Here is a 26,466-nt window from a genome sequence, read left to right on the forward strand (position 1 = left end):
CAGAAGACCCTGAGAGTTCATATCCACACTCTGCCATGTCTCTGTGTCTGTCTTTCCGAGGCAGATGGAAGATGGGGCAGAAGAACTCACTGGGGGGCTCCTCGCAGCTCCCCAAGCAGGACTACAAGGCCCTGAGGGAAAGGTGCCTGATGGAAGGCCGCCTCTTTGAAGATGACAGCTTCCCGGCCAGCCTGTGCTCTGTGGGCAGCGGGCCCCTATTGCGGAAGCTGCCGCCCGGCCTGCAGTGGAGGAGGCCTCCGGTAAGGGGGGAGTTGTGGGGAAGCATCCCTTCAACACAAACACACACACACACACACACACACACACACACACACACACCAAGTCAACCCAGACCAAAGGATGGTGGAGTGTTCCAGATGCAGCATCTTACTCACTGTCATTGATTTCCATGTGAGGGGAATGGGGGAGTGCCCACATTCCTATTTTCCAGATGGAGAAAACCAGGGGTGATGCTGAGAGAGGTCTGAGGTGTGCCTCTCCCTCAGCTCCTCCCCAGAAATACACTGGGCAGCTGTGGCCAAAGTACTGTCTGACCTCATCTAAGATGGTAGGACGCCCTGAGTCTCTGCTGAGGCCATCTGCAAAGAGACACATTTTCACATATCTTCACTCCCAACCCCAAAGTCAGGCCCATGGAACCCGTAAATTAAGAAGCTATTAATCACTTTACAACAATATTCTTCACTTTATAAAGTGCTCTGATGGTTCCTTTAAAAGGCGACTTAATGTGTTCAAAGGCAGTCTGGCCCCCGCCAAACTTGATTTACACAAACGATTTCCCAGTCACATCTATAACAAAGTAAAGTCAGTGTGTGCTACAAATTCTCTACTCTTCGGTGCCCATCCAGACTTCTCATCAAAGTCTGCAGCCCCAGACCAAGTCCCTTCTGTGCATAAGATTCCCAAGTGGGCTTCCCAATCTAGAGAGCAGCCAAGATTCTACTTTTCCCAGAAAGTTTGGAAACTGCTGACATAGAGTCTGCCATATACCTGACCTCAGGAGAGCTGTGCCAGTGCAGAACCCCAGGGGTTCGGTGCTTCCCATGAAGCACAGACCACCCCTCCCCACCTCCCACCACCACCGTGCCCCATGTCTCAGCATAGAAAGGCAAAGAAACCATTATTTTGGAGGGTGGGGTGGGAAGGCGTAGGACGACAGTGAGGAGAATGTGAAGATCTCTAGGAAAACATGAGAACACCTTCCAAAAGACATACTTCCATTTTAAACAGAAGCTCTAAGAAAAGGCATTGTGGGTACAAGCCCTGTACCTCAGTGCCCACACAGATTTCTCCAGGACTCCGGCTTATGTGGGCTGCAAGAAGGAGTGAGAAGTACGGTGGGCTGAATCCATATGCCAGATTGTCTGGGCCAGCCCTGCTTTCACATGTATCCTATATCTATATCCCCATAAGTCCAGTCCTGGGGTATGGGAAACTACAGTCGCTGTAGCTCCAGGAACTTCTTCTTGGTCAGAAGGATGATTCCGTCTGTCACTGCAGGAGCTGCATAGCAATCCCCAGTTCTATTCTGCTGACACCAAAAGGCTGGACCTGTGCCAGGGAGTGGTAGGTAAGTCTGCACAGCCCCTGGAGACATAGGCCTGGCACCTGCGAGCCTGGCCCAGCCCAGAGTGAGGGTGGGGAAGAGGAGAAGTGAGAGATCCCAATGGGGGAAAATGGCCACCCTGAACTCCACCTTGAAGTGCTGTGGCCTTGCTGGGAAAATGATAACAGCTGGTCCTCTGAGGATGTATGGGAATGCCCAAACTTGCCTAACAATAACCCTCATTACCAGTTGACAGGTGTAAGTTTTGTCTTGGGAGAATGTGCTCTCTCTACTCTAGTCCCCTTAATGAGTCCTTTTCAGCACACCAGTCACTAGATACCCCAGATAGAGTCCAAGTAAGCCCATTCTCATCCCAACTTTCCTTTTAGGGGAATAGAAAAAAAAAAAACCTTGGCCACTGGGGAAGGGAAATGTAGTGATACCCATTTCACAGACAGAAAAATGGAGTCCAGAGAGAGCTGAGGCTTTCTCAGGAGAACATAAATCACTTACAGAGGTAGGACTTTAGAAAAGTTTGGTTGTATTAGGGTCCAAGTTCCTGAGGATGTGGCATTCAGGAAGCTAAAAGCTGGTCCAGGAATCTGACTCGATTCTTGGTGTCAAGTTGAGATTCCAGCCAATGCCCCTCTCCACCTCCTCCTAACTGTCTTCCTCTGAGTAGATCTTTCCCTTCTGTGAAACTAGGCTACAAGTCCAGAGAGGATAGCAATTGGGACTAGGGATTTCTTACATGTGATAGGTCCTCAATAGATTCATGCAGACACTTGTAGAATGTGCCTGAATGTGTGGTACATCCATGCAGACACTGTACTCTCTGGCCTAGGTGACTGCTGGTTCTTGGCTGCTTTGCAAGCTCTGACTTTGCATCAGGACATCCTGAGCCGTGTCGTTCCCCTGAATCAGAATTTCACTGAGAACTATGCCGGCATTTTCCAGTTCTGGGTGAGTATCCTCCTGGGGCCCCAGCCCAGAGGAAGCCATAGGAAAGAAGGTTCTTAGAAGAGTCATGTCTTTGCCTCCTGAGCTGACTGCCTTCCATGGCAATCTTTACTCACCAGTGGACACTTTCTCCTTCCAGTTCTGGCACTTTGGGAAGTGGGTTCCTGTGGTGATAGATGACCGACTTCCTGTGAATACAGCTGGCCAGCTGGTCTTTGTCTCTTCCACTTACAAAAACGTGTTCTGGGGAGCTCTTCTGGAAAAGGCCTATGCTAAGTAAGACAACCACCAGAAATTTTTTCCCTTCCCTTCCCTTCCCTTCCCTTCCCTTCCCTTCCCTTCCCTTCCCTTCCCTACCCCTCCCTTCCCCACTCTCTGTCTTTCTGTTTCTAACTCATCAATGCTGGGAGAGTGCAAGAGGAAGGAGGTACAAGAGCCACTGAGGCATGGCTCCTTGAATGTAGAAGTGATGTATCCAGAATCTCTTATGTAGACTTTTCCCCATCTGAACAAGCAGTCAGGAATTTTGTCTTTTCTCTAATGGATGGAGTTATTTAACAAGGACAGGAAGTCAGAGTGTAGATTTTCCTTTGCCCCGGGGATGGAAGGAAGGAGTAACAGGTGTATGCCCAGAGAAGAACCAAACAGGGGGTTCACTAGACTCACTTGGATCATCCTAGGCTACAATACAAATGCCCCTTCCCCTCTCCTCCCATGTTTACTCCTTCCCCGGGCAGGCTGTCTGGCTCCTATGAAGACTTGCAGCGTGGACAGGTGTCTGAAGCACTTGTGGACTTCACTGGAGGGGTGACAATGACCATCAAGCCAGCAGAGGCTCCTGGCAACCTCTGGGACATCCTCACCTGGGCCACCTACAGCAGAACCCTCATTGGCTGCCAGACACACTCAGGGGTGCGAGTGGGTTGTGTGCTGGCAGAATGTCCTCTCCTGTTCCCATCCCCTTCATCCACCAACTTCTGTCCTCACCGCAGTGTGGGCCCTGACACTCCCACCCAGCTCCTACACCTAGAGTCCTGATGTTCAAACCAGAGCGGCCATGCAGAACCCTCGGGTGGGCAAGGCCACAGTAGTATGCAGACGGCATGCAGACAAGGGTGCTGACAGTGACTAAGTATCACCCAGGGGCAAGATGCTTTACTATTACTGCCTGATTTAGTAACAACCAAGAACTTCTAACTAGAGTAGGGAGCTCTGGGTTCAGCCCTGCCTCCAGGAGCAACTGCCATGCCACCCCATGATGCCAACCCACATGATGGTTTAGCAGCTCTGAATCTGAGTTTGTCCTGTGTACAATGGGATGGGGCTCGCTGCAGAATGGCATCCTGATTTAGAGGCCCTAATGAGACTGTGGGTGCCGAAGAGCTTTGACCACTGTGAGGACACAGTGTGGGTGTCTCCCAGCCCTCCCCTTAAGCCCTTGCTTTGACCACACAGGTCCCTATGACCCCCACATAAACCATTAGCAGTGGGCTGACAGGAGTTCTCTTGTCTCCACAGAAAGAGAGGGTGCTGGAGAACGGGCTGGTGGGCGGCCATGCCTATACCCTCACAGGAATCAGAAAGGTGGGTGGAACCAGCCCCTTTCTTTCTCTTCAGGCCCCTCTCCTTCTCTCCCAAGGCTTCTCAGCAAGGCTCCAGTGCGTGTTATTATTTGTGCCCAGTCTAGAAAGGCAAATTGTCTGATGGGTTTTCCAGGCCTGCTAAAGCAGGTGGTGGGTGCCCTGCACCTGTGCACCTGTGTTCTGGAGTGATGGGGTGGGTCTGGCCTTTGCCATTGTGGGGCACCATCCCGGTCCCTCTTGCCCTGTGGCAGCCCAGCCGATCAGCCATCCAGCCCTGCTGGACTCCACCCCTTCCTTGAGACCCCTTCACTCTGGGCTGCCACTGATGACCTTCATATCTGGGGCTTCCCACCCAAATTCTTACTTCTTTCTCAGAAGTTCCTTTTTGTCAACCTCTCAGGTTCTTTTCATTGCTATTCATCTTTCTTTCCCCATTGAGGGAAAGATGAATCAGACAGGGTCCCTGCCTACACAGAGCTTATAGTCAGGTATGGAGACACATCATATGCAAGAATGGTAAGAAAGCAAAGTCGAAAGTTGGGGGGCCGATAGAATAGACAAAAGGATTTCAACGTTCAGAGGGAGGAGAGAAGACATTCTCCTGATTGGGTTGGGGGAAGTCAGAAAAGACTTTGTAGAGGAGGTGACATTGAGCTGGCCCCTGAAGGGTGGCTGGTGAGGGCACTCCTGGTGGAGGAGGCCACACAGAAAAGCATGCAGGTAAGGAATCTACCGGTTCAGTCTTAAACACCCTCTGATGTCCCCTGGAGGGCCTGATGTCCCCAAGTCCCTGATTTCCTTTAACTGTTTTAAATTTCTTGAACTCCACTGCAACCTGACTTCTTCCTCCTCCCAGATCTGCACCAGTCATGTGTGTGTGTGTGTGTGTGTGTGTGTGTGTGCATGCCAAGAGCTTTTCACTTATTTTCATAGTCCTTTAACAAAACTTAGATTTTTATGTCAGTGTGCTGTTGCAGAAGAATGAGAAGTGCTTCATGCAGTGCCTCAGAAAATCTCCAGAAAGCTGTTGAGTAGAAAAAGTGAGGGACAGGAGAATTTATATCGTATGCTACTTTTTCTTTAAGAAAGAAAGGACAGTAGGGGCGCCTGGGTGGCTCAGTCGGTTGTGTCTGACTTCAGCTCAGGTCATGATCATGTGGTTCACGAGTTTGAGCCTCTCCTCGGGCTTTGGATTCTGGGTCTCTGTCTTTCTCTCCCCCTCCCCCACTCATGCTCTGTCTCTCTCTCAAAAATAAACATTAAATTTTTTTTTAAAAAGGCAATAATAATATATATTCATATTTGAATACAGAAGCATTCAAAGGGTTTGGAAGGAAGCATGGCTGGAAATGGAGAGGTCTAAGTAGGCAAGAGACTACTTAATACAGCGCTTTTCATATAATTTTTGTTTTGAACCATGTATTTTTACCTGTTAAAATCCATTTAAACAGGGGCGCCTGGGTGGCTCAGTCAGTTAAGCGTCCGACTTAGGCTCAGGTCATGATCTCACGGTTCGTGGGTTTGAGCCCCGCGTCGGGCTCTGTGCTGACAGCTCAGAGCCTGAAGCCTGTGTCAGATTCTATGTCTCTCTCTCTCTCTCTGCCCCTCCCCCACTCACACTCTGTCTCTCTGTCTGAAAAATAAATAATAAACATTAAAAAAAATCCATTTAAACAAATGAGATGTAGTCGACTTGACATTTCATTGATTGATGTTCAGTTTCTTTAGTTGGTAATTACACCCTGCTTATGCAAACTGTTAACAGTAGGGAAGGGCAGGGTGAGGTCAATAAAGAAACTGTATTATTTTTGCAGCTTTTCAGTATGGCAGTTACATGTTTATGCCTATGTTTTGTTTCATGTTTATTTAACATATTTAACAAAATTTAGCACTTACTCTGCTCTAACTAGTGTCCTAACTGCTTTACAAATGTTAACTCAATCCTTACAACAACCCTGGGTGTGGGCATATTAGCCAAGTGGGGCTGCCATAAGGAATCACCACAAATCCTGTGGCTTCAGACAACAGAAATGTATTCTTTCCCAGTTCTGAAGCCGGCAGTCTGAAAATCAAGGGGTCATGAGAGCCTCTGAAGGTTCTGGGGGGCAGATTTTTTCTCACCTCTTCCAGCTGATGGTGGCTCCCGGCTTCTTTAGCTTGGAATGCAGAACCCAATCTTTCCCCCCATCTTCACATGGCCTTCTCCTCTGTGTCTTTCCCCCTCTCCTTCCCTTCCCTTGTCACTAGATTTAGGATCCACCCTCATCCAGGGTGATTTTATCTTGAGATCCTTAATTTAATTACACCTGCAAAGAGCCTTTTTCTAAATAGGATCACCCTGACAGATTTCGGGTAGACGGGACTTTTGGAGGCCGCCATTCAACCCATTGCAGCGAGATGTGACAATTAGCTTTACTTTACAGATGAGGGAACACAGAAGTTAAGGAACTTGCCATAGGTCTCAGCAGCTAAGAAGCAGCAGAGCCTTCTTCTCTTCTCTTAACCCTCAGCGCCTTTAACCTTCCCTTTCAAGGTCTCATCTGGCAGGCACAAGTCCCACCCAGATATCTGCAACATTTGCATCTGGCACTCAGCCCAGCCACCTAAATTGCGACTCCTTTTGCACAGGTGACCTGCAGACACGGACCAGAATATCTAGTCAAGCTGCGGAACCCCTGGGGCAAAGTGGAATGGAAAGGGGACTGGAGTGACAGGTGAGCGCCTGACACCGGCTGCCAGGGGCCAGGAGGGGGCGGGGCAAGCCGGCAAAGGAGCTGGCTGCCTGCACACAAATTCACAAGTGTTTTCTTGGGCTCCAGCCTGACAGGGGAGCTTTCAGATTGTGAAGGTCAAGCTCTCACATTCATGAGATGCTTAATGATATATAGATTGTGTTCTCATTCATTATAATAATTGAGCTAATGTTTATTGAGAGCTTGCCAGCCCTGTGCTAAGCGGCTTTGAATATTTTTTTTCTCCCTTCCCATGTTTATTTTTTTATTTATTTGGAAGTAAAAATTGCACTTACTTCACATGTGCAGAAGTCTCCCTATTTGCGTATTTCCACCAAGCACTTTGAATTTTCATTACCTCTAGTCCTCTGACCAATGCTCTTGTAAGGTAGGGCGTTTTATCCCCATCTTACGGATGACGATGTTGATGCTTTAGCGAAGGAATTCCTCGAGGTCTCTCAGCATGACTCGAGCAAGGTGTTTGGAGTCTAACCCAGTGTTCTTTTCCTGGTTCAGTGTGCTCTTGAGCCTGCTGAGTCAGAGGTAGACGATCTGGATTGGCCTCAACCGTCTGGTGACCGGTCATGACCTCTGGGCTTTCCGCTATTATCGCTATTATCGGAATGTGATTCCCTGTGTCACCCTCCAGGTATTTAGTTTTGGGCAGAGTCTAGGTGACACTGGTCTAGGTGACATTGTTCCCCTTCTCTCGGGGTCAGAACCCTATGCTGCCTGCTGTCTAACATCTGAGAACAGGTTTTTTTTGTTTGTTTGTTTTGTTTGTTTCAATGTTTTATCCCATTTTTAGTTGTTTATGGTGGGGAATTGACGCAGGGAAGCCTTAACTCCTTCACGGTCAGCAATGGAAGTTCAGAACCATGGGCTTTGAAAATACAGAGTACCAATGTAGGCTCAAATACTCTCAGACATTTCATAACTTTGTGACTTCTGGAAAGTGAATTAATCTCTTTTAACCTCTGTTTCCGAATGTGTAGAACGGCAATAAAAATTGTGGTCAGCCTTATATGAGAGAAAGTATGTCGAGAGCCTGGCCCAGAGCTTGGGGCACAGTGAGGGATGAGTTAAGGTTACGTGTTACTTTTATAAAGCAGGACGTGAGGTGTGGTTGTCTGCAAAGCAGCATGAAGATGAGGTAAATAATGACATGGCAGAGGATTTACTAAAGCATCTCTGCCACGTCCTCTGCAACCCTTTCATCCCCCCCTGGAAACATCCCTTTTCTATTTTCAGCTCGGGTATGTGGGAGCTACTGAGCCCCAAGGAGAAGATTCTGCTCCTGAGGAAAAGCAATGACGGAGAATTCTGGTATCTGACTCGGGGACTCGGGACAAACACCCTAGCTTACATTTGGGTACCCAGCCTATTTATCGGGTGCCATGTGTATGCCAGGCACCTCTTGTGTAGAGATCAAGAAGACCCACTAGGGGCCCGCAGTCTAGCGGGCAAACAGCCCCTGCAAACGGTCACAGTCTCTACAGTGAGACCTGTGACTGCTGGTGTGGGGCTCAGTGGACCCTCAAAGCAGAGCAGAGGGCTGGCTGGCCACCTCCTTCTCTCTGACTTGCGTTCTGTCTCAATGCCCTCAATCCTGAGGTTTTGCCTTTCCTGGACTGAAAGGAAGATGAGATTATAAACTCTGAGCCATCTCACTTGCACCCCCCAGAGCGCCATGACATGACTCCCACCCGCCCCAAAGCCACTCACCCCTTTTTTATGAAAAGCCACCAAGACACCCTGAGCTAATATGGTTTCTGGGTGTCTGACATGAGCCCCATTTGTTCCCTTTGCCCTTCGCTTTTTGCCCTTGCTTTTAACTTCCACCCTTGTTCCCACGGGCCCCCTTCTCCCATTCTGCACCCGTTCTAGACCGCTGCGACTCCTCTCTCTTTGGAAGTCATCACTGAACTGCAAAGCCCTGAAAATACTATTATTTCCACTTTACAGATAAGTAAACTGAGCATCAGCCAGTTCGGCTAGCACGCTTTGAGCCACAAAGTTGGCAAGTAGGGGCTAAGAATTTTTCAATTTATAATTGAGAACCGACTTGTGCAAATATTATCAAACATTTGTATCTTAATTGGCTAGTTATGAGCGCCTCAGTTCAGCTTTATCACCGCAATCCGCGAAACAGGAACATTGCCGCCAGGCACCCATTGTGGGAGGCTGCTTGCAGCCACAGGTAGGGGGCAGGAGGGTGGTCCATCACCCCCGATGCACCCTCACGCTTATCTAGCCAGCTGTGCTCTCCTGTGTCCAAGGCCAGCTCAGCAGGGTGTGGTGTGGGGCTGGGGCTGGTGGGGCAGCTTGGTTCCAGCCCCCACTCTGGTCCTGATGAGGAGACGTCATGCTATTCCCTCTTCCTCTCCACAGGATGACACTGAAGGACTTTAAAACACATTTCATGCTTCTGGTCATCTGCAAACTGACCCCGGGCCTGCTGAGTCAGGATGTAGGCCAGAAGTGGACATACACCATGCGGGAGGGAAGATGGGAAAAGGGGATCACGGCCGGTGGCCCGATGAAGTCACCCCGAGGTAAGCACGCGCACAGGAGCCTGGGCCCTTGGGGCTAATGTGGCAGCTTGGCCAGCAGGGGTGCGGATGCGGGCAGAGCTGCTGGGGATGGTGGTGAGGCCCTCACACTGCATGGGCCATCTGGCTGAGGCGTGGAGGGACTTCACTGACTGAGCTGTGTGCTCTGGCCCTGGGCTGCGTCCTCCTCGGCACACATGCCACGGTAAAAGGGTGGCTTAAATCTTTGATTTTAGGACAAGGTCATTTCCATGCTGAAATAACCACCCTTCCTTCCTTCCTTCCTTCCTTCCTTCCTTCCTTCCTTCCTTCCTTCCTTCCTTCCTTCCTTCCTTCCTTTCTTTCTTTCTTTCTTTCTTTCTTTCTTTCTTTCTTTCTTTCTTTCTCTTTCCTTCTTTCCTTCTTTCTTTTTAAATCTTTATTTGTTTTTAAGAGAGAGAGATAGAGAGCAAGGGAGGAACAGAGAGAGAGGGAGATACAGAATCTGAAGCAGGCTCCAGGCTGTCAACACAGAGCCTGACGCAGGGCTCGAACTCACGAAGTGTGAGATCATGACCCGAGCCGAAGTCAGACACTTAACCGACTGAGCCACCCAGGCGCCCCGAGATAACCACCCTTTAAAGGCAGGAGTGAAATGGTAACTTTATCATCTGTATCGGCCCCTCCTTGCCTACGGTTTTGGTAGTGACATAACATCAAGGATTCCTAGCTCACCGGTTACAGGGGGCAAACGTGTCTGAACTCTCCAAGTGGAGAGGTTTGGAGAGGTTTTGTGTCCCTTTCTCCACAATGGAGGTGCTGAGCCATCTCTTTGGAAGGAAAGACCCATGGGGTACGGTCTCAGATGGCCAGGTGCCCTTCGCTCCGGCTCCCCCCTCCTGCCAGAGAGGTCCGCCCCAACGCTCAAGCTGCCCTTCAGCTAAGGCTTGGTCCGTGTTAAAATGCAAACCTCCCTGAGGTCATGGACATGTTCTCCTCCATTCATGAATGCAGTCACTTCATCGGGCAGTGAGTGTGCTGGGTGAAGGGGCTACAGCAGCTAGAATACTCCGGTCTGCGTGTCTATGGCAGAACACGGGGTGAGGAGGTGGAGTGGGAGGGTGGATAGAGGGGAGGCTGAGAACCCGACTCTGTCCACATGGACCTCTGGGTGGCAATCCCAGGGGAGGCACCCTGGGTCTGTGGGAGCCAGATGCTAGGGGCGTGGGGAGGCCTGACCCACCTCTCTGTGTTCTGCTGCAGACACATTCTGGAAGAACCCGCAGTTCCTGCTGTCTGTCTGGAGCCTTCAGGAGGGCAGGAGGTTTCCGATGCCCTGCAGCGTGCTGGTGTCCCTGCTGCAGAAGCCCAGGCACAGGCACCGCAACTGGAAGCCTCACCTGGCCATTGGCTTCTACCTCTTTAGGGTAGGTGGGCCTCGGGGGCATGTGGCCTCACGGGGCATCTCCCACCACTGGTCATCCTTTCTTCCATTTCCCGACTTCCTCCCCATCTGCCTCTGTCTACAAACAGACCTGGGTGCAGGCCTTGGCTCCGTCCCTTAGGAATATGTCATCTGGAACAAGTCACCTCCTTGCCCCTGAGCATCAGCTTCCTCTGTAAAGTGGGGACGATGATATTTATGCAAAGGGTAGAGTAAAAGAACATCACGCACCAGGGCTTTATTGTGGTGCCCGGCACGCAGTTTCTATAATCAGTACTGGTGGCTGGTGTTCTTTTTCTCTCCCAAGGAGCCAAGGTTGCCTTCCCTCACCCTTTTCCAGAATTCTTGATGATGGATTAAAATGTCCCTGACTAGAACAGCAAGTCTTAAGGGAGGGAAGGGGGCCTCTGGCTACAGCCTCCCTATACATCAGCCTCCGTCACTTAGGGCTTGTGCAAGAGTTGGATTCGTGCCTAATGAGGTCTCTCTTTTTTTGTGTGTTTCAGTTGAGCAAGGTGAGTTCCACACTTGACCAGCTGGCTCTGGTTTGGAGTGATGTCACCCGTGAGGTTCAGCTTGACCGTAGCAGCCTTACATAAGGAGCTACGAGGATGTCTGGCAAAAATGCTGGCTGCCCGTGTGTGTAGAAGAAATGAGTGCTTGCCAAGGACCCTGAGAAATCCTTCTGCATCTATAGGGAGGTCTCCGAGCCTGGTGCAGAACCAATAAATTTTAGAATTTATTAAATCCCTACATAAATAGCTAGAGGCTGTCACAGCATAGGGAGAATGGTAATCACATCCTTGCCTGAGTTTTGAAGCTCATAATAAAACAGATCTATAACATATGGGACATTGGGAGACCATGCAGCCCATCTCCTTGGAGACAAGGGGCAAAGGCTTGGGAAAGTAGGACAGAAATCCAGGCAGAGGGCAAGAACCACTCTGTCCCTTACCTGCAGTGGCAGCCTAGAAGGATCAATTAAGGTTTGAGGTATCCCAGCCTCCAAAAGGGTGGCAGCTATTGTTTTGTGTCCCAAAGAAACAGGAGTGGAAAACTTAATTATTTGACATTAAACTGATTAAACTGAATTAAACTGATTTTTTTTTTTTTAACAGAAACCATTTTTGCATTAGGTATCTTGGGTCAGTTTTGGTTTTTTCCCTCCTGTGGGAACATGAAGGCTCCCAAAGTTGCCTATAAAATTTTAAAAATAGTTATTTATATCATGCATCTCTCTCTCTCTCTCTCTTTCTCTCCCTCTCCATATATATATATATATATATATATATATATATATATGGGATATATATATGGGTTATATATATATATATATATGGGAGATATATATATATATGGGAGATATATATATATATATGGGAGATATATATATATATGGGATATATATATATATATATATATATATATATATATGGGGTATATAATTTAATTGTAGGTTGACGTATATATATATATGGGGTATATATATATATATATACCCCATATATATATATATATCTCCCATATATATATATACGTCAACCTACAATTAAATTATAGACAGAACAAAACTATAAGCCAGTTCAAAATTTAAAAGACAAGGGGCACCTGGGTAGCTTAGTCGGTTAAGCATCCGACTCTTGATTTTGGTTCAGGTCGTGATCTCGTGGTTTGTGAGTTCAAGCCCTGCATCAGGCTCTGTGCTGATAGTGTGGAGCCTGTGTGGGATTCTCTCTCTCCCTCTCTCTCTGTCCTTCCCCTCACTCTCTCTCTCACAAAATAAATACAGTTTAAAAAAAGTTTAAAGGCACGAAAAAAGTCATACATGGATAAAGTAAGCAGTTGATTCTACCAGGAGCCCTAAACCTAGGACAGCTAATATGGCTGAATATAAAATTTAGTTCTGAGATTCCTAGAGGCCAAGGCAAAGATGGCAATAGGATGATTCCCTAGTTCTCATCATCTGATAAAGAAAGCATGCATCATCAGGAGATTTATTTTATTTCTGTGGCCTTGAGTAGAATCTGTGAAATATGTTTTTATGTGGGTAGGTCATGTCTTTGTTATCTGTATATAAACTAGAGTGAGGATCCTGCTTATGGTCCTTGTCTCCCTCCACAACCCTGAGTGAGAACAAAGGAGAGAGGCAGCAAGAGAGAAAGATAGGGAAAGATAGAGAAATAAAGGAGGAAGAAAGGACAGAGAGAGAGAGAGAATGAGGGTGAGAGAGAGAGAGTGAGAGAAAGAGAGTATGAGATAAAACAACAACAAAAAACCCACACGTGTCCAGGCAATGTCAGAGCCGGAGCCCTGATTCAGGTCCTGTGAACTTTTGTCCTACTCTCTTTCCCCTCCACTGAGATGATGTAGAATGTCCAATTTATCAGTACGTAGCTGTTATAATGTAGGCAGGGAGATGTTTGGCGGTCCACCTGTATGGGTGACCATAATCATGTCATAATTAACCTTGCAGTTGTATCGCATACATGGGGACTGCCACGGGAAGTGCAAAGGACATGGACATTGGAGGCTCAACTGCCCTGAGTTCCAACCATGGCCGAGACTCTTACCAGCTAGGCGACCTTGGGTATATGACCTGACTTGTCTGAGCCTCACACCCTTAACCGTAAATGGAAAGTACAGGCCTGGTGACATTTCTCACATCATTTGTATATGATGTTGTTTTTAACATAAAGTCAAGTGAATTGACATGTCTACTCAGCCTCGCACAGGGTTCCAGCAACGGTATCCATCCCTGTCATGGTCTATTCTTTCATCTCCACTCCTCACCCCTTCACCCCTCCCCTGGAGCAGTAGGGTTTGGCTAATCAGAGACCACCTTATCCTGTCTCCTGGCCAAGGGCCCCAGGCCAGGCTACACACCCTGGGGATCACCTTAACTGGGACTCTTCCGTCCTCCACCCACAGCACTATGGTGACCAGAGGAGACTGCCCTCTGAGTTTTTCTGGAAAAATGCCCCCATAAGATGGCCTGAAGCATTTCTCACAGAGAAAGAAGTGAGTCAGGAACTGCAGCTGGAGCCAGGGACATACCTCGTTGTGCCCTGCACATCCAAGGCTGGCCAGGAAGCAGAGTTTGTCCTGAGAGTATTCTCCAGGAAGCACATCTTTCAGTAAGGACATGGGACTTCCCTGGAGGTGGGGGCCTTTTGGGGCTAGGGGAGATACAGAAGATGAGGTGGAAATGGCAGAGGACGGGGTCTGTGGCCAACACAGAAGAGGGGTAGGGAGAGCAGGGAGCTCCCTGCATGGAGAGCATCCTTCTCCTCTTCCTCCCCGCTCTCCTTCTAACAAATGAACAGTCTGCTAGACATTCAAGAGAAAGAGCTACAACAGGCTTGGCCCTTGCCCTCTGGAAGCTCAGGGCCTGGAAGGGACGGGACATATGAGTAGTTATTTATGCTATCCTGCATCCAGTGCAAGCATTTATCTGCACAGGGTGTTAGGAGAACACCAAGGAAGAGCATCTGAGCCAACCTTCTATGGTCCTGGGGGGAGACAGGGCTGACTTCAGGGAGGTGTTAGTTTCTAGGAGATGCATAGAGGGGATTGGGCAGATGAGGAGAGGCCGTCATCAATGAGCAGGCTCAGATGCCATAAGTGTGTGTAGGTGAATCAATATACAAACACATTCCAGCCCAACTTATTCTTCTGCTTATGATTGTTTTGACACGACAGCCCTTCAATGCTTAGAATCCAGTTCCCTTTCTTTTTTTCTCCATGGTTTGGCTCTGGGTAGTTTGACTTGACCTCAAGCCTCACTGCCTGTCGGTGCCAAGTCATACGTATGAGTAGGAGTAGTTCGATGTGGGTGGAGACAACAAAAGGGGCTTGGTTGCGCAAAGGCGGGGAGATGAGGAACAGTGCCAGGCATGTTGGGAGAGACAAGCAGTGTGCTGGGCCACATGGCTGCTCTGTCAACTTCAAGCAGGAGATGTGAGAGTAAGGCATAAGAGCTGGGCAAAGCCCACATGGCACACAGCTAAGGAACTTGGAAGATGTGTTCCTAGGGGAGGGAGACTGTTGGCCAAAGTGCTCCCCAGATGATCCCAAGAAGTAATTCTGCCTTCTATTTCCCCTCAGTGAAATTGGATGCAATTCCAGTGCTGTCTTCTCTAAGGTACGTAGGCAAGTGGAATTCTACATGCAGGACTGTTTCCAAAGCCAAGATGGTGGGCTTCTCCCCTCACATTCAGGCTGTGGGGGAAAGTCGGCAGATCCTGCAGACCCTACTCCATGGCACCCATACTTCATTACCTGTTGTGCCCTGAGGGCACCCAGGTTCTGCTGTTTTTCTATAATTTTAAAAATTTTATTTATTTATTTATTTATTTATTTATTTATTTATTTATTTGGAGATAGAAAGAGAGCATGAGTGGGGGAAGGGCAGAGAGAGAGGAAGAGAGAGAGAATCCCCAGCAGGCCCTGTGCTGTCAGCGCAGAGTTCGATGTGGGCTCAACCTCATGAACCATGAGAGCATGACCTGAGCTGAAATCAAGAGTCAGGCCCGACTGAGCCACCCAGGCACCCCCAGGTTCTGCTGTTTTTGCACCAGAGGAGCTGTCCTGGTCACGTCACATCCTTCTGGTCACCTCCTTGTCATTGAGGGTCCAGAGCCCCAGGTACATGGGTGATACATTTACTTGCTTTTGCTTCTTTCTACCTGATGTTTCTTTTGCCCATTTCACTGTTTGCTACTTCCCCAAAGGCAGTGAGAATTGGAGAAACAAAGAATGTGTGAACATGGTGGTAGAAAACTTAAGACAGTGCACAAGGTCAAACTTAGGGATTTCTGGGGCCTGGGGGTCATGAGACGTTAGTGCGCCCATGAGCGTCCACGTATCCAGGTGAACGACTAAGTCTTTCTGTGTGTCTGTTCCTACAGGAAATAGTAGACAAAAATGAAGGGCAGGATGAATTCTTCACTAAACTCTTTGAAAAGGTAAGTTGACCGGGTATGGTGGCGAGCAGTGGGCAAAGCCGGGGACTGTGTACTGACCCTGTGTACGAAGCACGATGTAAGGCTGCTCTTTGCCAGACTGCCACTTTCTTTTTTTTTTTTTTTTTGTTTTTTTTTGTTTTTCAACGTTTATTTATTTTTGGGACAGAGAGAGAGCATGAACGGGGGAGGGGCAGAGAGAGAGGGAGACACAGAATCGGAAACAGGCTCCAGGCTCTGAGCCATCAGCCCAGAGCCTGACGCGGGGCTCGAACTCACGGACCGCGAGATCGTGACCTGGCTGAAGTCGGACGCTTAACCGACTGCGCCACCCAGGCGCCCCCAGACTGCCACTTTCTATTTAAGTCCTCAAGTTTTTAGACAACTGGGGGAAAGTGGACTGTCTCCAAAAGGCTCCTGTAAAATGCATATCTCTTCTTGGAAGCAACATTGATCAGTTGTAGGAGAAACAGCTTTAATCTTTAATCCCTGAGAAAATGGACTATAGTAGAGCCAAGAGTCAGTGTCGGTAGTGGCTCAGAGCATGGTCATGACAAGCCCTAGCAGTCTGGGAGAGCCCAAGGAGAAAGATCCCTTGGGTGGTCACCTAGAGAGGTATAGGGCTGGTAAGAGGGCATTAGGGAAGAGGAGGGCCTGGGGCTACATACCTGGTTCCCTTGAGTTCTTTCCTTGGGTTGACCCAGATCAGGAGGCCAGTGGTATGTGTGCAAGGCTCTGGAGGCCCCTCTGTCCCTAACCTTTAGGGCACTAAATCCATTGAGGAGTACGGCAAGAAATACTCTAGAAATATGGGGTCTGACACCTTAGTGAGGTCATTAAAACTAGAAGACCATGAGCTCCTTGTGTTCATAACACTGGATTTAATTCACTATGTGCCTGCACCTATGTTCTCTCGTATTCACCCCTGGAATTTTGCATAATGTAGTCAGAGAGGATAGTCAGACTCTTACATAAGTTGTTATAAAGGTTTTCCTCCATACCAGAGGTTTCCAAACATTTTCTGTTGCAGTCCTTTTATCTAATGGAATCTCACCAAGAACCCCAATATGTAAAAAACAGATTAAAAAAAAGGTATATTGTGAGTATGTATCTATTTCATAAGCTCAACTGTATGTTGCTTGTATTTCATTTATATTTTTTAAAGTTAAATGTTAATGTAAAGGATTGCTTCTGAGAAACTCTGAAATAAAATTTGGAGCCTTGGCTGAAGATGCCTTATTAAGAATAAAATTCACTGGCACCTGGGTGGCTCAGTCGGTTAAGCATCTGACTTCCAACTTCAGACCAGGTCATGATCTCATGGTTCGTGAGTTTGAGCCCCACATTGGGCTCTGTGCTGACAGCTCAGAGCCTGCTTCGGATTCTGGTATCTCCCTCTCTCTCTGCCCCTCCCCTGCTCATGTTCTGTCTCTCTGTCTCTCAAAAATAAAACATTAAAAAATAAAATCAAATTCAAACCAAATAGCTTGCCGAACTTTTGAAGCATCTTGATAAAACCCAATTTGAAAATCACCATTATTAGTCTGCTTCTTAAGAGCCCTGCCCTGCTGGGGTCCTCGGGACTTGACCCCCCAGCATCACTTATTCCACCCAGAATGGCATGTGTACCATGCTGAGCTGATGCGGGAGTGGACTCCCAGCCCTCTTTTGTGGCGGCCGCTCTGCATCTAATGAGCCTTCGGTAATGATGGTTTTCTCCTGCCACTCTGCTTCCCCTTCAGTGTCCAGAAATAAACGCAGTGCAGCTGCAGAAGGTCCTGAACCACATGACCTGGTCAAGTGAGTATTTGAGAGTCATCCTGTAGGACTCCGGGGACACAACGTTGCTGAACCCTGGGTCTGTTCTCTTTCCCCTGTGGAGCACATGAATTGCTGCACAATGGTCCCCCAGACAGCTGTGTCTTACATCAGGGGGTCATGTGGTCTGAGAAAGCAGTAGAGAAGTTTCTGTAGCTTGGAAAATAGTGTTTTGGTTTTGGAGGTTTTCTTGCTTAGTTGGGGTGTGTAGAGACACATGGCTGTGAAAATAAATATTTCTGAAGTTTTGCTAGCGTGAGAATTTGAGTAGAATATCCGAGTACTTCTTGGCATATAAATTCTGTGTGGAAGACCATACCCAAGCTGGTACATAAATCTTAAGTATTGACGAGCTGACCAGGGAACGTTCTAATGAACTCGTATTTAAATTGACCAACCTATAAAAATCGAAGGAGGGGAGCACATTCCCTTAGGGGGCTACAAGTGGCTAGTGTGGATGCCTTCATATGACGCTTGAGAAAAATTATTAGGAAAGCTTAAAGTCCATGGAAAAATGTTTATATGTATATTTTAAGAGAGAAGAACATGATTTCTCTAGGGAGGAAGAAGGACTTCAAAATGAAAAAAGTAAACCAAACAATTAAAGGGTATTTGCCACCTAAGATATGTTATTACTTCTCCTTTATGTGAAACCAAGACTTCAAGTCCAAACAAATTGTAGTCCAGGGTGTTGTATAGCTCAGGGTTTGGAATAATTTCCAGATGGTTCCTCAAAGCCAAATTCAGGTATCATAAAAGAGCCAGAAGGAGAGATTCTAGAAATTATAGACTATAAGAGCTCCCCCACATCTTGGGGGGAAAAATCTAGGGAAATTATCTAGAAGAGATAGCTTGTGCACATTTATAATTTTTTAGATTATTTGATCACAAGCATGCAAAATGGTGTTCCAAAGAGTGTATGGGCAAATTGCTTTCTTGTAGTCCTTTGAGAGAATTTCTGGATTGGCAGATCAGAGAACTGTGGATTTGGGCAAAATACTTGGTAAACTATCTGATGATAAATTAAGACATGTGGGTTGGAAAGTAGCAACATGAGATGTGTTCCATTCCCAAGAGTTATATAAATATAAAACCGGAGGGGTAATTCTACGTTATAGATGAGAGTCTCTAAGTATAGACGAGGGTCTCTGGTTTCTACCCGTGGTGCCCTTCATCTCCCCAGCTTTTATCAATGACTCAGAAGAAGACATGGGAGGTAGGCTTTTCAGATCTGCAGATGGCACAAAGCTGGGAGAAATCATTAACATAATAGATAGCAGAATTGAAAATGCTCACAACAGACTGTGCCCCAAACCAAAAAGATGAAACAGAGTCGGGTTGATAATGAAAAACTGCCATTTCATTATTTTTTTAAAAATTAATTGCATAAGTTCCTAAAAGAAGAGATCTCATTTTTGTGGAGGTTTATGTGAAAGATATCTGGTTAATTTCATTGACCTGGAGCTTAACACAAGCTAACAGTTTCAAGTTGCTGCTAAATCAGCTCATCTGAATTCAGGCTATATTTAATGAAAACATTTAGATTTGTATTTTTGAAATTGTGTTGCAAGAAAGATTAGAGACTAAGAAGTTTTAGGAAGTGTTCCATGAAATAAAAGGGGTTAGATTCTGTGGTCAGTTGTGCTTGGGAAATTCTGCATTAAACAAAAACAAAATTTCCATGTTGGCTCCTCAGTACCTATTATATGCTAAGATGCATGGTGAATGGAGAAAAAGGGTCTATAGATACAAAATATTTCAAATGTATTTGAACTCAAAACACTTTCTCTGCAGAACATCATCTTTGGAACATAATTTTTGGGAAATGCAGCTTGAAAATTTGGGAAGTCATAGCCCCATTGTTCTCTGCTTATCAAACTGTAGCTGAAGGAGTATGTTCCCATCTTGGTTCTGCATTTTAGAGAGAAGATGGCAAAGCATAGGGTCTAGAAGAAGGTGGAGAGGGTTTAGAAGCCATGTTTAAAATGCAGGAGAAACATCGAAGAGCAGACAGATGTCTGTTCATGCTCTTCTGGAGGCAGAACTTGGACTAGGGATTGAATTTTGCAGGCGGTTCTTTCGGAATTAACATAAATTTCTCCTGACTGGAGCTATCCGACCATGTGAAAAAGTGAGCACCCGTAACTGACAGACCATCCACCAACACCTGAGGAAAGAAACCTCCCATTTAGGTGGAAGTTGAACAAATTAATGTCTCAGATCTCTTTCAGACTTGGGAGCCTGTGACTCTGTGAGGGTACCTCTCTCCTAGGTACACAGGGCTCCATTCATCTGACCCTCTGTGGAAGAAGACCAGGCTGTAATCAGGTGTTCTCTGCAGGGTTTTATGGTGCTTTTTGGGTGTAGGAATCACCACTAAGCCTTCTCTCTTTTCCCTGCCCTCTTGTTCTACTTCCCGCTACCCCCCATGAATGACAGTCATTAGAACCTACAGGTGGCCTAGATAGTGCTGCCTCTTACTGTTAAGAAAAGGGCTGTGCAGTCCTAGGGCGGGGCCCCATGCAGACTCTTTCTGTCCCTCTGCAGGTCTGGGGAGTGCCCAGCCTTTCTTCAGCCTGGAAGCCTGCCAGGGGATCCTGGCCCTACTGGATGTATCTTTTCAGGTTTGTGGCAGGACGCATGCTGCTGGTGGAGAGCCTCGCTCTGGGCCAGGCTGCCTGGGTTTGAATCCCAGCCCAAGCACTTACTATTTGTGTGATCTTGGACACATCATGTAGCCTCCCTGTGCCTCCAGGTCCTTGTGTGCACCATAGAGATGCTACAGCTCCTCTGTAGTATCAGTGGGAGAATGCAAATGGGGTAACCCAGGCGAAGTGTTTAGTGCTGTCATCGATTACATTTTCAGTATTAGCTATTACTAAAAATAATCTTGTTTCCTGATAGCGAGGATGAGGCAGCTGCTGGGTGGTGGTTAGTAACAATCCCCCAAGTAACAAGAAACTGTTACAAGAGCCTCAGGGTTCCAAGTTTTCATTTGGTGACAGGGCAGTGGCTGCTCGCCTTGACAGATCAGGAAATCAGAGCTCAGTAAGTTCAGTGCATGCCACAGACTCTGCCCTCCTGGTTCCGATGTTTCTAGCAAACCCTCTTTCTACGTGAACCATTTAATCACAGTTTAATTATCTGTACTACAGAGAGGTGTGTGAATGCATGGTGGGAGGGTTGTGAATACAAAAGCAGTCTTTATAGAAACTTTGCAGACAGCATGGACATCACGGGACAGGAGTCAGGTGCGCAGGCATTGCAGGAGGTCCCAACCTCATCACCAGATGCAGGAAGTTCATCAGCCCCTCTTTTATCATCCACTCTAGAGGGGAGTGAGTACCCACCTCACCTATGAGGTGAAAATGAAGTAACGTAATTAAAGTGTGTAACTCGGTCCTAGAGCCACCCGAAGGACCCAGATGGAGGTGTGTGTGACAATATTTTGACCCAGTCTCTCTGAGGCAGGGGTATTTGGACATGGCTCAAAGCCACTCATTAAGCTTTTAACCTTTTCTAAAATGACTAAATAAAAGAGCCACCCTGTGACTGACCCCTTCCAGAAGTTGGTTTGAGCAATTAATAACATAAAAAGAGTTACTGTTTTTTATTTAAATCACATCAAATTGGCTGGGTCGAACTCTCCTGTCTCACTAGACAGTAGCTGTTTTCATCACCATCATCACCGCCGTGATCAGACTTCTCCCAGTGTGGCTGTGTTCTGGCTCATTCTGTCCTTTCCTAGCAAGGGCGAGGGAGCTGTGGGCTGGACTGACCAGCCAGCAGAGGCCAAGTAGGGAGATCAGACACGGGACAGGGCTGTCCACAAACCGCGCACCATCATGGGGAGGGCCAGCTGCCGCTCTGAGGTGTGAGTGCAACTCCCCTGGCGGCTTTGACCTTAACCTTCTATCAGCTTAATGCGTCGGGTACCGTGAGCATCCAGGAGTTCAGGGACCTGTGGAAGCAGCTGATGCTGTGTCAGGTAAGAGTGTGTCTTCACCACACGTCCCTGCGGGAGGGGCAGAGGCAGCAGCTCTGCAAAGCTGTGTGAGGCACCACTACCCCTTCAGCCCTGTGTACCCCACTCTTCACCCAATCTGCTCTGCTCTCCCTCCGGTGGGCCAGCCTTCCCTCTCTCCCAAACTCAGAGAGCCTGTTGCAATAGTCTCCTGGATTTCTTTTCTTTTTTTTAATTTTATTTATTTTTTAACATTTATTTATTTTTGAGAGACAGAGCGCAAGCAGGGGGAGGGGCAGAGAGAGAGGGAGACCCAGAATCCGAAGCAGGCTCCAGGCTCTGAGCTGTCAGCCCAGAGCCCGATGCGGGGCTCGAACCCACGAACTGTGAGATCATGACCTGAGCCGAAGTCAGACGTTTCACTGACTGAGCCACCCAGGGTCCCAGATAGTCTCCTGGATTTCTAAAGTGCACGTCTGATCATGTTGCTTTGTTTGAGACTCTCCACGGTCTTCCAATAAAGTCTGAACTCCTTAGCATGGCATTTAAAGTCCTGCATCAAATGGCTTCTTCCCATTTTTCCAGTTATTACTCACAACTGTCCCTCTCACCTTCCTGAGTCAGAAAGTTGGAAGCCCTTCAAGGTTTAGGATGACGTGCCTCAATCAAGTACATTTTGCTATACGCAGACTGTCTATCCCCGTGACAAAAGCAAAAGCAAAAAACGCTCCCTTTCTCAGAAGCCCGGACCCTCTGCCTCTTCTCATGCTGGCAGCAGGTGCTGCTGGAGGAGCCTCACGCTGGCCAATAGCAGCGTGGATGCTGGGGCATGGCGGGGGCGGGGTGGGGGGGGCTCTCATGTGGTGCACAGAAATGCTTGGTTCCCGAGCCTTTCGTGTGGCTTCTTTGCAGGAGGTTTTCCACAAGCACGACAGCAGTCACTCAGGATACCTGAACAGGACCCAGCTGCAGGCTGCCATGAGGGATGCAGGTAGGTGCAGGCCGAGCAGATGCTGCGGGCGGAGCGGGGAGGGGAGGGGTGCGTGGCTTCTGAAGTAATTCCAATGTGCACAGTTGCTCCCTGAGTCCAGAGGCCCAGAGATGTGGATCTGCAAATAACAGAAGGATTTATTATTGCTATCACTATGGTCATAGCTAACATTTGGGGGGGGGGGGGTTGGAACATCCACTCTCTCATGTAATCTTCAACACCGTGGGATAATCCCTACTTTACAGAGGGAGAAGTTAGAGCTCAGGCAAGTTAGGTAAGTTGTCTGGAGTTTGAGTCCAGGATGATCAGGCTCAAAAGCGGATGCTCTTGACCACGGCTGCATAGACTGCCTCCGACCTTGAAGGCCGGTAACCCGCTCGCTAAAAAGATCCTCATGCCGGTGGCCGAAGGGGGCAGGAAGGGGGAGTTGAGATGAGACAAAGAAAATTGGCTAATAATTAAACTAATGAGCCCCATAAAAGAAGATCCCCGTGTTATCAGGATTCAGGTCCTGGAAGGGGAGGGACAATTTCAATCAAGGGGCCTCAGGTGGAGGGGAGGGGATATGAGGTCCCCAGCACACATGGCGGGAGTCTGTGTTCAATGCAGGAATCATGCTCAGCAATGACGTCTGCCAGCTGATGCTTATCCGCTATGGCGGCCCCAACCTCCAGATGGACTTTGTCAGCTTCGTCCACTTGATGCTGCGTGCAGAGAACATGGAGGGTAAGCTGGGGGGAAGGAGGCAGGGCCGGTGCTTCCTCTGCATGCCTCACGGATTGCCCACCTGCCCCCAGTCCAAGCAGGAGAGAAGACAGCTACCAGGGCGGAAACAATAAGCCAGGAGCTATGGGGCACGCTGGCTCTGCACCCAAGAAACCCAGCTATGTTGCTCCAAACTCATGTATACCCTGCCTGTCCCAGAGGCAAAGGTCTGAGGCAGTTCACTTACACTTGTAAAGTGCACACATGGCTGCACAAGGCTAAAACCGGGTTTGCAGGTGAGGGGATGGATGGAGGAACCAGTTTGTAATGTCTCCAGACACATCTGTGTTCCTTTCTGGTGCATGTTCACAGATGCCTTTCAGAACTTAACCCAAGATGGCAAAGGGATCTACCTCCAGAAGCCAGAGGTAAGCCCTTCTCTGTGGGGTTGACACACCTCATCTTAGAGAGAGGTGGTCATGGCATGTCCATGTGAAGGACCAGGGTTCTGGGTCCTTCATTCTACTGAGTTTGGGATGTAGCCCTGCCTTGACTACACCTATTTGTCTATTTGCCAGCTGTTTACGAAGCACTCACTCTGTGCTGGGCACCTATGCAGGGACCAGGAGACTGACTCAGGGGACCCAATAACTATGATTACAATAATGCCATGTGACAAATCCACCTAACTTCAGCAGTGACAGCAACACTCATGGAGCTCCCCGGCCACGTGGCTGGAAGTCAGTGGATCTCAGCTGGCTGGCTCATGATCAGTGGGTGAACGGGGGGCTTTTCTGGTGTACCTTCATTGAGGAAGCTCTGGCCAGTCTAGTCTCATGGTCTCAGGACAATGGCAGAAGCACAGGGAAGTGAGCTTAAACATGCAGGGTGTCTGAGATCAGGCACATCGTGCCTTGCAACTCATTCTGTTGTCCAAAGCAAGTCATGTGGCCAAGCCTACTTCCAGCACTTGGGGAAAGAGCCTTCTCCTTGTCATGAGAGGAACATCAAAGTCACTTGCAGAGGGCACGGACACAGAGGGGGGTGAAGACCCAGGCCAGCAATGAAGTCCAGCATAGACAGTAATAAGATAGCTGGTCTGAATAGGGCATTTCACAGAGGCCTTTCTGGAGGAGGTGACATCGAAGTTGAAACCTTAAAGATCAGAAGGAGCCAGGGAGGCAGAGTGGAGAGTAGGAAAGGCTCCCTCCTCTAGAGGGAACATTGTGTGCAGTCCTGGCTAGAGTATAAAGAATGACAAAATTGGCTTAAGATGTCTGGAAAGATCAGGGTCAGATCTTTCTCAACAGCTGGCTTAGCCTTCCCCATAAAGGTAGGGATTCTGATCTGTCTGGATGTCCTCTTCTTGAACTTCATACAGTGTGCTTTGCATGTAATAGGAGCTTCACGAATGTTTCTTGAGTGAAAGAGGCGATAAACCGAGAGGACAAATCTGTGCCTGACACTGATTGTCTTGCCCGATCCTTCAAACCTCATGGATTTACTGTGTACCTGCTATGTGTCAGATGTGGTGCCAAGTGGGGTTTGCTGCAAAGACACTGGAATCTGGAATTAAACCATCTGCCCTTTCTTTGTAAAAACACATCTTCTATTTGGGCTGCTTAAAAAGGTCCTAGTAAAAGCTGAGGTTTCTTCCTTGACCTCAAATGTCCATTTCATGTAATATTTTCCCAAGATACTGGGACCCTCAGCATGTGTCTCACCTCAGTCATGGCCACGTCTGAGTGTGAAGGTAAGATTCAACTAGAGGGACAATGGTTAGAATCTTCTGGGTCCATCTCCATCTCAAATCCCCAAACTCATGCCCAGATCCCAAGCAGTGCTTCTATAGTGCAGACTCAGAGCTGGGAGAGCAGGACACCATGAAACAGGGTAGTCCACAGCCTGAGCAGACCCCAGCAATGCAATGTGCCATCACGGGAAGAGAACTGGACTGAGCCCCAGGTAGAACCCACAGCACTCCTGTAACTAGCTGTGAGACCCTAGGCAAATCAACTTGAATAGATCTGGGCCTCAGCTTCCCCACATGTAAAATGAATGAGTTGGGCTAGGTGGTCTCTAAGGCCCTCTTCAGCTCTAACCACCTCTGGCTCCATGAGAAAGAGATCCTTAGGGCCATCCAAGGAGGCCTACAGGGAGTGGCAGCCAACTTGTTAGAATTTCACGCAGGTTTTCTCTGACGCCATTGGTAACTTCACATTATCATCTTCATCGCCACCATCATCAGTATCACCATTTTGATGTAATTGGCTTGGGGAGTGGTTTCTCCAAAGGTTCTCTCTGTGTGAGTTAGAGGGGCTGTTCATCACACCCACATAAAGCTGTCAGACAAATGGGCCCTTAAATGTAAACATGTAGAATAGACTCTAATGGATTTCTGCTACCCAGTTGGTCCACACACCTGCACACCACTGTCATGAGCATGCCAAGTTGAATTCATGGCAGAAAATTGCATTGAGAACTGAATACAGAATCAGCCTGTATCTTGGTTATCATCATTCACCGGCACCATGAGAAGTCAAGGTTGATTATATTTCAGGTTGATTTATACTTACTACCAGATGGTGTGGTCCCTCTGGCTAAACCATCCATTAATGTCCTGTCTCCGTGGCTTCCCAGGAATGAGGGGGAGGAGGTCCTAAGTCTTGTGTCAACCTCCAGGGTCTGGTGACAGAGAAATGAAGCACCCTTAGCTGAATGTCACAGGAGGGCCTGCACTGACCGTAATTTGCTTCCCCAATATATTCAGTGGCTGATGATGACTCTGTACTCCTGAGAAGGCTGGAGCCCTGTCTGCCTTCACTGAGAACTCTGCATGTGGCTCAAAGGTAGCCTTTGACTGAAACCAATCCACATTCAGACCATTTACTGTTCTTCAGGACCGTGTCTCCAGTCATCGCCTTCTCAGCTGGGAAGATTTCTTTTCTGCAGACCTTCCCCTTGGATAGGCAGTGTGCAAAAAGGGAAAGGAGTTAGCAAAGATTGCCTTGGACTTGTAAAGACCAATTGTCATTCTCCAGCCACAACCTTGTCACAGCAGGGATGTCAGCTGACGTGGTCTAAGAAATCTGACTCCAGAGTTGGTATGTCAACCTTTAACAATACTGCCTCCATGGTTGTCCAATTTATTATTTTTTTAACTTTGAAAAAATAAAGATTTATTACTTATAAGACCTGGAAATTACATAG

The 26,466-nt window shown here is 47.9% G+C and overlaps 1 protein-coding gene across 1 annotated transcript; it reads left to right on the forward strand.

The window, feature by feature from the left end:
- CAPN14 (calpain 14) lies at positions 1–26,466 on the forward strand. Its single transcript, XM_045443800.1, has 21 exons — positions 1–260; positions 1,522–1,591; positions 2,412–2,530; positions 2,667–2,803; positions 3,265–3,439; positions 4,046–4,111; positions 6,739–6,824; positions 8,094–8,168; positions 9,234–9,397; positions 10,637–10,800; positions 11,324–11,332; positions 13,746–13,951; positions 14,922–14,958; positions 15,725–15,781; positions 17,521–17,578; positions 20,144–20,208; positions 21,516–21,584; positions 22,473–22,551; positions 23,161–23,277; positions 23,629–23,684; positions 26,027–26,466. The coding sequence occupies exons 1-21, from the start codon at positions 36–38 to the stop codon at positions 26,051–26,053; spliced, it is 2,061 nt and encodes a 686-aa protein (XP_045299756.1). The 5' UTR covers positions 1–35; the 3' UTR covers positions 26,054–26,466.

The sequence above is a fragment of the Leopardus geoffroyi genome, chromosome A3 (assembly GCF_018350155.1).
Source record: "Leopardus geoffroyi isolate Oge1 chromosome A3, O.geoffroyi_Oge1_pat1.0, whole genome shotgun sequence".
NCBI classification, from domain to species: Eukaryota; Metazoa; Chordata; class Mammalia; order Carnivora; family Felidae; genus Leopardus; species Leopardus geoffroyi.